The sequence below is a fragment of the Nelumbo nucifera genome, chromosome 2, assembly GCF_055504915.1.
Source record: "Nelumbo nucifera cultivar China Antique chromosome 2, China Antique-T2T, whole genome shotgun sequence".
In the NCBI taxonomy this organism is placed as follows: domain Eukaryota; kingdom Viridiplantae; phylum Streptophyta; class Magnoliopsida; order Proteales; family Nelumbonaceae; genus Nelumbo; species Nelumbo nucifera.
Genome location: NC_142650.1, coordinates 33,044,502 through 33,054,176, shown reverse-complemented (window position 1 = coordinate 33,054,176; position 9,675 = coordinate 33,044,502). Strand labels below are relative to the sequence as shown.

General features: G+C 37.6%; 1 protein-coding gene across 2 annotated transcripts; it reads left to right on the top strand.

Moving 5' to 3' along the window:
* Positions 1 to 1,420: 1,420 nt before the first annotated feature.
* Positions 1,421 to 8,919, top strand: LOC104603273 (phototropic-responsive NPH3 family protein NPY1-like). Of its 2 annotated transcripts, none has more exons than XM_010267268.2 (4): positions 1,421 to 2,194; positions 5,040 to 5,109; positions 6,753 to 7,883; positions 8,145 to 8,919. In XM_010267268.2, the coding sequence occupies exons 1-4, from the start codon at positions 2,133 to 2,135 to the stop codon at positions 8,685 to 8,687; spliced, it is 1,806 nt and encodes a 601-aa protein (XP_010265570.1). In that variant the 5' UTR covers positions 1,421 to 2,132; the 3' UTR covers positions 8,688 to 8,919. The 2 variants fall into 2 exon arrangements, with proteins under 2 accessions (XP_010265570.1, XP_088755538.1); XM_088899412.1 differs by lacking the exon at positions 1,421 to 2,194 and adding an exon at positions 2,235 to 4,872.
* Positions 8,920 to 9,675: the final 756 nt, after the last annotated feature.

The following is a 9,675-nucleotide window of genomic DNA, read 5'->3' as shown; positions in this document are numbered from 1 at the left end:
GACCCATACTCACCCCTAATTGGTATATACGTATATGCATAACATAACAAACTACTACTATAAATCTCATTAATGATCATTTAAAAGGTTACAAAGTTTTAAATAAACAAAATTTAATAAATAATGGTGTTGTGCTTAGTATAAAAAGTACATTATCCTAAGAAATTATCCATAAAAAAATATCTTAAATAGATAATTGAGATTATAAAGGCAAAAGCATTCAAAGCCGGTTTGTAAATAAATATTTTTTGTACTTTAATACGCATGGATATAATATAATTGCTTATCAATACTATTTTAACAAGATATCATCAAGTGGAATAGTGGTTAAAATACTTATATTTTAAGTAATCAACTTAGGTTTAAAATCCTTCTATTCTAGACAATATTGGTTTTAAATATATTTAAATAGAATTAATAAAATAATTAAATCAATTATGAGATGAAGATAATTAATATTATAAATGGTGTGTTAAATAAAGATAGTTATGTAGTCAATAGAGTCAATTATGGTGATTTAATGGTTATTAATTAAGATAATTAAATTTCAATTTCAAATTTGAAAAGTAATAGCAATAATAAGATTATCAAATAATAATTGATTGGGACGGGTTAAACGAATTTAAGATAGGACGTAATTGGGAAATTGGGAGAAAAAGATAAATGGGTTTGGGTTCAAGAATACCTAAACAGGTTATGAAACAGGAAGGACACTTTTCAGGAATCAGGATTACCCTACACGTTGCCATTCCCAATCCTTTTGGATAAAGGATCCTGCATTTACCATCCGGAGCCTAGCCCGAATTTGATAATTCCCGTCGACCCGACCCATTCCCAGCAACCCATTTTGGCCTCGTGACTTCTGGATCGCCGTACCACGCCCCACCTTTGATCGCACGACTTGTCAAAGATCTAGTGGTCATGGTCATCAGATCTTGACTTTTTTTTCATTGGATGTTTCTACCATACCAGGTGGGACCCGATGTCTCTGATCTCTCACATTTCACTTGGACCCATGTTTCAATTTGACCTTCAATCATCCGAGAGAACATTTAGAACACTGGGTCCACTTCCCTTGCACGTGAGGCGAACCACGTCCCGGGAATCCAAAGAAGCATTGTTGTCTGTTGATTTACCAATCATTGAATCCAGGCCGTTCACTCATTGCACCACAGATTGGAGGGTTAGGATCGTCTTTACGTAACGACCCTCCGACACATGGCCCCACCGAAGGTATTAAGCCGTGGGACCACGTTTACGGTCGACAATACTGGACAAGACCGACCAAGCTGGAATCTAGATGGCCGAAAAGTCAGGTAGAAGGGTAGTTTGGATAATTACAAATAACAAATAAGGGCATTTTGGTCATAAGGAGGGTGGCGTGCTTCAACGGCATAAAGCTCCTTTAGGCGAGCCCTCTCTGTGGACTGTGGATAGTCCCCTGTTGCTTATCACACGTACACGCGGAAGCAAACAACAACACTCTTCCGTTTTCTTTTCTTTTTTCTGCAAATCTCTCAGAGCGAGGTGGAGTCTCTCAGGCAATACAGAGAGATCACGGAGAGGGGAAAGAAGTTATCTCGAGAATTTACTCCAAGAAATCTTCGCAGATCAGCGTGAATTAATGTTAGGCGGCGAGAATTGAAGTGGGAGTCTGGGAGAAGAAGAGACAGGAGAGAATTATCGACTATCGAGTACACATCGTCGTCATCATCATCATTGATGTCGAAACGGTTGTGAAACCAAGGCAGACGGCGGGGATTGAACGTTGTTTGATATGAATATAGCCCCACATGCATTGGGTCTCTTAGAGAAATGTTGCAGTCTGGTAATAGCGGTTTTTGCTGTGTGAAACCGCGTTTCTGAGGATTGGGACTTGGGAGTGGTTTTTTCTTGCGTTGGGGGATGGTCAGGCGGTTTTGTCTCTATCAACGAGGAATTAAAAAGGGGCTGCAAAGGACGGCGCGATAGAGTACCGTGTATTGGTGTTGTTGGGTTTCGGGGAGAAACTTGAGTGGGTTCGGTAGTGAAGTCAGAAGTGTGGTTTTTGGCGTTCAAAAGTGGTTTCCAGGCAGATTTTTAGGTTGTTTTCGGTGGATTTTTCTGTGTTGGCTCCAAGTGTGTATTGGGAGATGAAGTTTATGAAGTTGGGATCGAAGCCGGATGTGTTTAAAGCTGATGGAAATTGTATCAGGTCGGTGTCTCATTCTGGTATTTTTGTTCCTCTCGTCTTTTCTCTTTTCTCTCCGTGTCATCTCTATCTCTCTCTCTTGATTATATGTCGTAGCTTGTTTGTTTGTTGCGATTTTTTTTATTCTTCTTCCTGTTTTTTGTTTTGGCTTCTGTTTTCTTCCACATTGTAGGAGTTCTGTTTATTCGTAAGGTCGATTTTGTCCTGTTTTCGGTGGTATATGTTACATGCAGTCATGTACAAACCTGTAGCTTCATTCCTTTACTCTGTTCCTTTCTTCTCCATTCAAAGTCTTCTTAAATCTATATGCTTGCTACAGTGCTATTTCCTTTGGTTTCTTATTTTCCCATTTTTTTTACTTCCAATTTTAAATTTACTGGAATGCCCTCATCAAAGAATATGGATATTCTCAATCCGTTATTCTTTAGATTTTGGGAGAATGACTAATCAGCCCAGATCAGAATTTTATAGCCCCAAAGTACAGGGGGAATGCATCTGACCGTAAATTGATGTCAAATTCACGGGCAGGATGTGGTTTATAGGGGGGGCTGGAATTCGGAATTCTGCATAGTGTGTTTCCGTACTTCTCCGTTTTTTTTTTCTGCTTTTTCCTTGCAATTTGGGTTTCTGTGGTCTGTGGAATGTAATTACTATGGTGAGTCACAGTTGTTGGTCCTTCACAATTTGGTAACCATAAGTTGTACATCTTAACTGTTGGATGGGTTAAAACAGGAATAGACGTGATTAATAAATTACATTTGACTCACTCAAGAGGTGGTCCACTGTGTGAACTCTCTTGATTGATGAGTTGGTGGACCTGGTTACATATAATGCCAGGTAATGGAGGAAAGTTTTCTGATTTCTACACATACCAAACCCTTTCTTTAAGCTGAGACGTTTGATTACGAGAAAACAAGCGTGACTGATGGATAATGGGGGGCTGGGAAAGTTCAATGGCATTTAATCCACATGTTTTAGGAGACAGAGGTGTGATAATTTTTTAGGATTGGTTGACATTCTTCCCTGTTATCTCTGCGTCCTTGTTGGGTTTGGTTTAACTACCCAGCTTCCTATCCTAATGAGATAAAAGGTTGATAATCTTTTACTAATTGCATTTTAAGCCTAGTAAAAGAATTCTATACCTGTTGAAGGGCTCACCAGAATAAGCGTGTAACTCATCCATGCCATAAGTACTCTATTTCCTTAAACTAAGAGTTAGGTGAGTGAAAAAGAAAGAGTTCCTATGCGGTATTCGGTATTCTAAGTGAAACTCTTGGATTAATTTTTTGTTCCATCTGTAGTTGGAACATAGCGAGCACACTTGACATCTGTCAAAGTTGCAGTTGCTACTTGGAGGAATCCTGATGTACTAACTGCAAATATTCAGGGCTGGGGTTTCTAACTGTCATTGGAGCTTTAAGTCTCTTATCATGCACAAGATGATCCCTTAATCTGTTAATTTCATGTTTCTTTAACATGGAATTGTGAAAAATCCAAGTTCCTCATTGATTGCCAAAATTTTGATTGCTGCAAGCCTTTTCATCTTCAAAAAAGGTGTTTTATGGGAACCAAGATGTTAGAGTCACTTTCCTGCAACTTTTGGCTCCATAAAGATTCACTATTCGAAATAGAAGTTTAAGAGTCAGAGGAAAACTATAACATGCCTTTATCCTTGGCCTTGTAGAATACTTGTTTCTTCATCTAATCTCAAAACCAACAATTAAAAATTAAAAAAAAAGAAATAGAAAGAAAAGAAAATTTAATTTCATGAAATCTGTGGTATTGGTTGTATACTTCCTAAAGTGACCTTAAATAATAATACCATTTTCTGATGAGGGAATGAGGTAGACAGGTAGTCATGGGATCTTGGTACTAGTAAGACAATAAAATTTTAAAATTTGAATACATATATGTGGTGATAAAGTCACATTGTCACACCTGCCTCCTAGAAGGATTTTTTTTAATCAGACATGGACTTGTAGTTTCATGGCTTTGTTTTCTTAATTTGCATTGCCTGCTTAGTTGAAGGGCATAGTACGGTTAAGGAGCTATAAGCTCAGACTCCATGTTATGAAATGGGATAGTATAAAAGTTTGACTGAAGCTTTAATCTAAATGGATCAAAGATAAATGTTAAATCCAGCAAGACCTTCATCATCTCAGGTTCCTTGTAATTTCACTGCTAAAATTATTTCATTTATGTAAAACATTGCAAGTCCATGTCCGTATCCTGGTAGTAGAGTTTTTATGTACTCACATATGGTGCTCTGATTAGGAATGTTAAACATGCAGGGAAGAAAATAACTTAAATATAGGGTAATGGAGTTTTTTTTTTTTTTTGAGTAAAGTTTCTTTTCAGGGAGTGGAAGATAGGTACTTGTTGACATTATATGCTATAAGGTATCTGGTATTAGGACTCTAGAAACATTTTTCTATTGTGATGAACAAAGGAATTTTCCATTTTGGATTTGTTGGATCTCTTGGGTTTTGATTCTTATTGGACATCCTGTTCTTACCACTCAACTGAAAACAAGGAGGGCTTATTTTGCATCGACTTTTTTTTGTTTCCTATGATATTCTGTTACTTTCCTTAAGCTTGCATGCAGAGATATATAGGTTCATAGGTATGTTCCTCCAGTTTGCTGAATTCAGTATGACTATAAGTAAGGTGCCAAATGCCAGGTGGGATGAATTTGCAAATCATTGAGATCAGTTCAACTGAGCCTTTGTTTTCTTTTGCCATATGCAATTTTGAAATATCTCCCATTAAATTTTTATGGCTTCTTCCAAACTTTCATTCAGTTGCAATGTCATCTCATGTACTTGACGTGGTTAAACTGCTGATGCAGATATGTTGAATCTGAGCTGGCAACAGACATTGTTTTAAATGTTGGGGAGGTAAAGTTTTTCCTGCATAAGGTAAGTTTTCTCTTTATATCCTGGAACAAATTGAATCTTTATGATCCAAGTCAGTATTTTTTTTTTATTTTTTTTTTCTGATATCACTTAAGTTAACCTAATATTTTTCTCAGCAAGAAATTGACCTGACACCTGTTCAAAATGGAATAAATTCTTTCATGCATTAATATGGAAATTTGACCTGTAGAAGTTAGAACCTGATGGTTTCTGTGAAGCTAATGTAACTTGTCCTCTGAAAATAGCCAGAATCTGATGTCTTTGGAACATGTTGTTTTGGCTTTTAAGTGGCAATTCATTTACACGCAGGGCAAATATTGAAATTGAAAAGAAAAGAAAATTTAAAAATATTTCAGATACGAACTTTTTTAATAAGCACTAGTTTTAGTTAGAATGCAACCCAAACGAAACATTTCTGCATTTTTGTTCTTGCCAGATGTACACATAGTTGCCAAGGTGTCTAGGCAGCATCTAGGGAATTAGGCATTTTTCTTGGGGTTACCTTATGCCTAATCTTGATGATTTTGTTTTTGAGACTGTAAAATTTTAGGTGTAGTGCAGCTAAATCCATATCACATTGTATAATTAAGGGGAAAATCGTGCAAAAAGGGCATTAATAATAAATCAATCTTCAGTTTAAAGTGGATTTGAAGCAAACATTGGTAGAAATGGGAAGTAATATATTCATTATGGTAGGGTTTTAATTAGTAGCTTTCATCATGGTATTTATCACAATAAGTTTCTTCTTCTACTTTTCATTTATTTATTTATTGTTGTTGTCTCTCATTTTTGAAAACAAAATAGAGTATCCTCTCTCTCTCTCTCTCACTGTTGAATCAGGTGTTTTACCTCTTTGTTTATTTCTTTTCTTTTCTCTGATTCTCTCTAATCACCCAGTCTATCTTTCCAAGTGGGGCAATTCCCCTCTATTATTTTTCTTTGCAGTCAACACACAAAAACGTACCTCTCTTGTATGTCATTGTTGAATCCAACATAATAGTTGCTGAATCCACCACCAAGTCTCCTTGTTGAATCCCCTTTAGCAGACTGAATCAACAAGCACAGAGAAATTCTCTTTATATCTCCTTGTACTAACAGGATAAAGCATCCACCCTTTAGATTTTATTCTTCGTAGACTAATAATGTTACTTGTATTCTATTTTTAATGTTCATTTGAGATCACTTCTAATGTTTGCTGGTTGTTCAACTATGGAAACAAACTTCCGAAAAATGCTAGAGAAACAAGTTAACCATGCCTTTAGTTTGATAAATCACCATCTAGGTGACACATAGGCGGGGGCATCTAGTTGCCTGGACAACTAGTTTGCAGATACACTCGTGGGAAGGTCATGCTAACACACATATCTTAACAGCATCCATTCTCATAATTGAGCACAATTATGGAAGACATCATAATGGCATGTGATAACTTGTAATGATCGCATTCATCAAATATTTTGCTCAATTTGTCCTTGTTTCTCCTGTAGTAGGCCTTAGTGATCTCTTCCCCACCCTAGTGACATCCAAATCAGATACCCGATGTATTATCATGTTGCCTGTCAGCATCTTCCTTATTGGAAGATCAATTGATCCTTGTTGTTTTCTGTTCTCCAGTTTCTAAAACCGATTCTAATATGTACATGCAGTTTCCTCTCTTGTCCAAGAGCCATCGCTTGCAAAAGCTGGTACAGAAAGCTAATGAGAACAGCGAGGAAGTCCATATTGCCAATTTTCCAGGAGGGCCAAAAGCCTTTGAGATCTGTGCTAAATTCTGCTATGGAATGATAGTTACTCTCAATGCTTATAATGTTGTTGCTGCTCGATGTGCAGCTGAGTACCTTGAGATGACTGAGGATGTTGATCGTGGGAATTTAATTTTTAAAATTGAGGTTTTTCTAAACTCAAGTATTTTCCGCAGTTGGAAAGATTCAATTATTGTCCTCCAGACCACCAAGTCTCTTTTACCATGGGCTGAAGAGCTGAAGGTGGTAGGTAGATGCATAGATTCCATTGCTTCTAAAACCTCTGTGGATCCAACAAATGTCAACTGGTCATATACCTACAACAGAAAATTAGCAGTTGGAGAGATTATTGAACACGACACCAAAGTCCAACAGAAAATGCAATCCGTTCCCATTGACTGGTGGGTTGAAGATATATGTGAGCTGGATATTGGCCTCTACAAGCGAGTAATGGTTGCAATAAAATCGAAGGGGAGAATGTCTGGAGATGTGATAGGGGAGGCTCTCAAAGTTTATGCTATCAGATGGTTGCCAGATTCCATTGATGCCCTGGTTTCTGATGATCGTACTTGGAAGTATAGAGCTTTAGTGGAAACAATTGTTTGGTTGTTGCCATCAGATGGGGGTGTTGGCTGTTTTTGTAGTTTTCTGTTAAAATTGTTGAAAGTTGCCATTTTGGTTGGAGCTGGTGATGCAGCCAGGGAAGAACTCGTAAAAAGAATCAGTTTACAGTTGGACGGAGCTTCTGTAAGTGATTTACTGATTCCAGCACGAGCACCTGAGAGTACAGTTTATGATGTTGAGTTGGTACAGAACATCATCAATCGGTTTATGATGCATGAAGATGCAGATGATTTTGATTTAGGGCAGGATTCATGGCTTAAAGTTGGCAAACTTATTGATGGGTATCTTGTTGAAATTGCCTCTGATGCAAATCTTTCACTCTCCAGCTTCATTAATCTGGCACAATCGATTCCCGAGACAGCTCGACCAATCCATGATGGGTTGTACAAAGCAATTGATACCTACCTGAAGGTAATCTCTATATTTATGTGCACTTTGAGCTATAGTTGTGTTAGAACATCTGGATTTCCAAAGAATTTTCATATTTATATCCAGGGAGCTGATTAGTATGATGTCTATTTTGCAATTTTCTCTTTCAGGAATTCTGTCCATTCTCTTTCACAGAACACGATTGCTATAGTATTATCTATTATAATGCCACAGTAGTTTTCCAAAATAGTTGTAACAGGGCTCTACGTTATGATGTCTGATATGTCATTATTTCTTGTCCAGGAACACCCAAATTTGACGAAAATTGAGAGAAGAAGAATATGTGGGCTTATGGATGTAAAGAATCTGACAACAGATGCATGCATGCATGCAGCACAGAATGAGCGTCTTCCCCTCCGTGTAGTAGTCCAGGTCCTGTTCTTTGAGCAGGTCAAGACTGCAGCTGGGGGCTTCAATGTGCCACAAAATGTTTCTTGTGACAATTCTCGATCCACGACCAACACAGAAGATTGGAATAGGACAGACCTAGAGGACTACAACTCACTCAAGCAACAGATTAGCCACATGAAGATTCATGGAAAGGAATGTGAGAGAAATGGAGAGAAGAAAAAAAAGAAGAGCAGCAAAAACAGAGGGAGTGGTGTGTTGCTACTGCCATCTCGATCGAAGAGGATCTTTGACAAGTTGTGGGTTGGAGGTAAAGGACACAGTGAGAACAGGAGCTCCGACACATCTGGTAGTTCTCAGAGCCCCACTTCAGTGAATCCTGGGGAGACCAAGTCATCTGGTTCATCTTCAAGACAGAGGAGGCATTCCATCTCTTGATGAAAATTTTGGAATGCACATGACCTAGCTAATCAAGGTCGTACGTTTGAAATGTAAAAAGTGATTATTATTTTGTTGAAGCCAATGTATGTATCTCATTTCTGCTGAGCATAACTTAGAAGGTAAAGGGTTTTTTCTGCAGAGAGATGCGATTAGTTTTCTTCTAGGTTCCCTTCATTGTATGTAGATGTACCATTATTTTCATGCAATTTAATATATTTGTTTATGAAAATTATTTTTTCATAATTTCTGTAGGAAAAAGAAAAATTAGAAAGCATAGAAGACAAGGCCTATTCTTTTGAAATGATATACTGTTTCTTCTACAGCCTTCATCTTTGAGCTCTAAACAATCTAAAGGACCTCTCCTTGGAGCTTATCTCAGTACACAATGATGTGTAGTCAGTGAGCTTGCATTTTAGAGCCAGAGGAAAGGTTGGAATCAAGGATTGGGATTTGGGATGAAAGGATGAAGCCTCAAGGCCCTGTTTGTTTGCATTTCAAATCCATACTGCATGCAAAATTTGCACTTCTTGTCTCATTTGTACTCATGGACAGTGCAAAGTTTCCACTCATTCTACTTTCCATTTCACTCCTTCCAAAATAGCCAACCTTTGCACTTTCTTTGGCTTCCCATTGTACTCTACCAAAACAAAGTAAAACTTGAAGCAGAAGTTAACAGAATTTGCACTCAAGCATAATTGCACCAGTGAAATGTGCATTTAGCACTGCAAATAAATGAAGACTAAAAGACTGCCACCGTCCAGGGAAGGCACGTCATCATTATTTTCACTTTGTCGATTGACAAATGTAACATAATAAAGAATTCTAGAAAAGCATTCAAGGTCCACCACCACCACCACCATTCTCTTTAAAAGGGAACACATATCATGTCATTTGCACTTTTACATATATGCACAATCGCACCAGTGCAAATAAAATTTACATTTTGTACTACAAAGAAACAGAACCTAGAAGGACTGGTGCTATT